Raw genomic sequence first — 2,191 nt, forward strand, 5'->3', positions numbered from 1 at the left:
AGAGCTGCTTTGGTTGCTTTCAATTTTTGCTCCCATACATAACTGGGTGACCCTGTGATCGTGATAGACCAAGCCTTGGCAACAACTTCTGTAAACCCTTTCTGCTCTATCCACAAAGGGCTGAAGTGGAATGGTATAGGCCCCAGGTTTTCTTCCTCATCCAGTTGTAAGAGGATGGGTTTATGGTCTAACGTGAGCTTTCATAGGATTCTTGATGATACTATTCTCTTATCCATCAAAATAGTGCTCTGCACTAGGAATCTGTCGAGCCGGCTGAGATGTGTGCTGCCCCTATTCTGTTGTTGGTCCAAGTGTATCTCCCCTTCTTGGGTTTAAGATCAAGAAGATCCCACTGCTGAATTATGTCCTCCACAAGGGGAAGCAATGGATCTCTGCTATTGTTACCCCCTCTTTTTTCTCTTGGGTCAAGAACGATGTTTAGATATCCTGTGATTACAATGTTCATGGGAGAATAGCTATCTACAAAATCGAGAAGTGTTTGCCAACACTCTTTTTTCTCAAGGTAAAGGACAGGAACATAAATATTAAACAGGGTGAAAGTGAGCTTACTTGCTTTATGTCGAAGCTCGGTGTAAATCCAATGTTAAGTCTCGAAGGAGTTCTCCAACTGGAACAATTCCTCCATCCAAACTGTGGCAAGTCCTCTTGAGGTTCCCCTTGCACTTACAACCATCCCAACTTTGGTCTTCCAGTTCATTTTGCTTAAATCTAGAAGGGCTTCCCCTTCAATTTTTGTCTCTTCAATTTTTGCATCACTTGCTATAATAGGGGATTCTTCCTGTGTGCTGAGAGCTGCGAAGGAATTTGAGGGAAGATCTGTTCTGGGGGGTACTGCCCCTTTCAGTTGTAGCTCTGTGGATGGCACAATGGGTCTCGCTTGAGCCCCTTTCCCACTCGTTTTGCCGCGCTGCTTTGATGAGGCCGTCTTCTGCACCGTTGTCCATTGATCTCCTTTCATTTTCTATGCTTCTTCCTAAATTTTCTTTTTACAGTTTCTTGCAAAGTGCCCATATCCATGGAAATGCCTGCACTTGAAAGGTAGTTGCTCATAATCCAGTTCTTGTACGTGAGACCATTCTGCCACTATTAGTTTTATGGCTTCTGGAAGCCCAACTTTTAGATCAACCTCGCCACAAATTCTGGCACAGGAGTATTGTCCCTTCCTGTCTGCTCTGTCAATGTATTTTCCAAGGGTGTTTCCGATGGCTTCTAAAGTCTTCGGACTCCAATAGTGCAAGGGTAAATGAGGGAGGCGCACCCAGACAGGGACAACCGAGGGCACATCTTGGGTTGGATCAAAGTCCAGTGTCCATTTGTTCAGGTACAGACCCTGGGGACCCATGAAGTATGGCCCGTTTCTAAATATGAGGTTCCTATCTTCAATGCAGTCATAAATGAAAATGAAATAACCCTTACCAATGAAGTGGCATTTTATTCCTTCTGAAACCGGCGGTCTCCAGTTGCGTTGCACCTACGATTCGATGGCTCTTGGTGATGGCCATAACCTAGTGAACTGGCCAATGAGTCCTCTTTCTGCGATATTCAGGGTAGCATGATAGGGTTCTTTAGCTGGAAGAGCGACGGTCGGGATTGCTTCCATCTTCTTGACGAACTTCTGCTGGGAGGCTGAAATTGGACGCTTGCTGCAGTCGCCCACCAGCTGCTTGAAGGCCAGGAGCTTAGGAGGGAGGGAGGAAGGAGGCTTAGAGCCTCCCTCTAAAGCCATGGCTGTGAGGAGGGGTCGCAGAGGGGCGCTCGTAGAGGTAGCAGCGATGCGCGAGAAAAATCAAGATACAGGATTGATATATATATATATATATATATATATATATATATATAAGTAAGTTAAGTGTCAATTCCATAAAATGAATTATACATCATTCTCATACTGGATTTAAAACAATTTTTCTTTCCATAATTTTTCTTTTTAGTTACTTTTCATATATAAATTCAATCCTTAAACATTTTATTTATAAATAATATTGAAATATGTTTGTTTTAAATGACACCTCGATTTCATGTTAAATATTAATGAAATTATATATCTCCTTATTATATATATATATAGATATTATATTTTTGGTTTAAATTAGAATATTTATTATTATATATTTTTAAATGTTATTTATTAATTTTATATTTAATATAAAAATATTTACACATTATCTTT

At 40.9% G+C, this 2,191-nt stretch overlaps 1 protein-coding gene across 1 annotated transcript; it reads right to left on the bottom strand.

Annotated features, from left to right (window-relative positions):
* Positions 1 to 994: 994 nt before the first annotated feature.
* LOC149181321 (uncharacterized) lies at positions 995 to 1,363 on the bottom strand. Its single transcript, XM_089414149.1, has one exon. It carries the CDS (start codon positions 1,361 to 1,363, stop codon positions 995 to 997), a length of 369 nt encoding a protein of 122 aa, XP_089270275.1.
* Between the last annotated feature and the right edge of the window lie 828 nt (positions 1,364 to 2,191).

The sequence above is a fragment of the Pinus tabuliformis genome, chromosome 3_2 (genome assembly GCF_031772625.1).
Source record: "Pinus tabuliformis cultivar Carrire ecotype Pingquan chromosome 3_2, CPIR1, whole genome shotgun sequence".
NCBI lineage: Eukaryota > Viridiplantae > Streptophyta > Pinopsida > Pinales > Pinaceae > Pinus > Pinus tabuliformis.

Bases quoted from the DNA above. Each gene is read 5' to 3' on its own strand.
- LOC149181321 (XM_089414149.1), bottom strand. From the start codon at position 1,363: ATGGGTCCCCAGGGTCTGTACCTGAACAAATGGACACTGGACTTTGAT.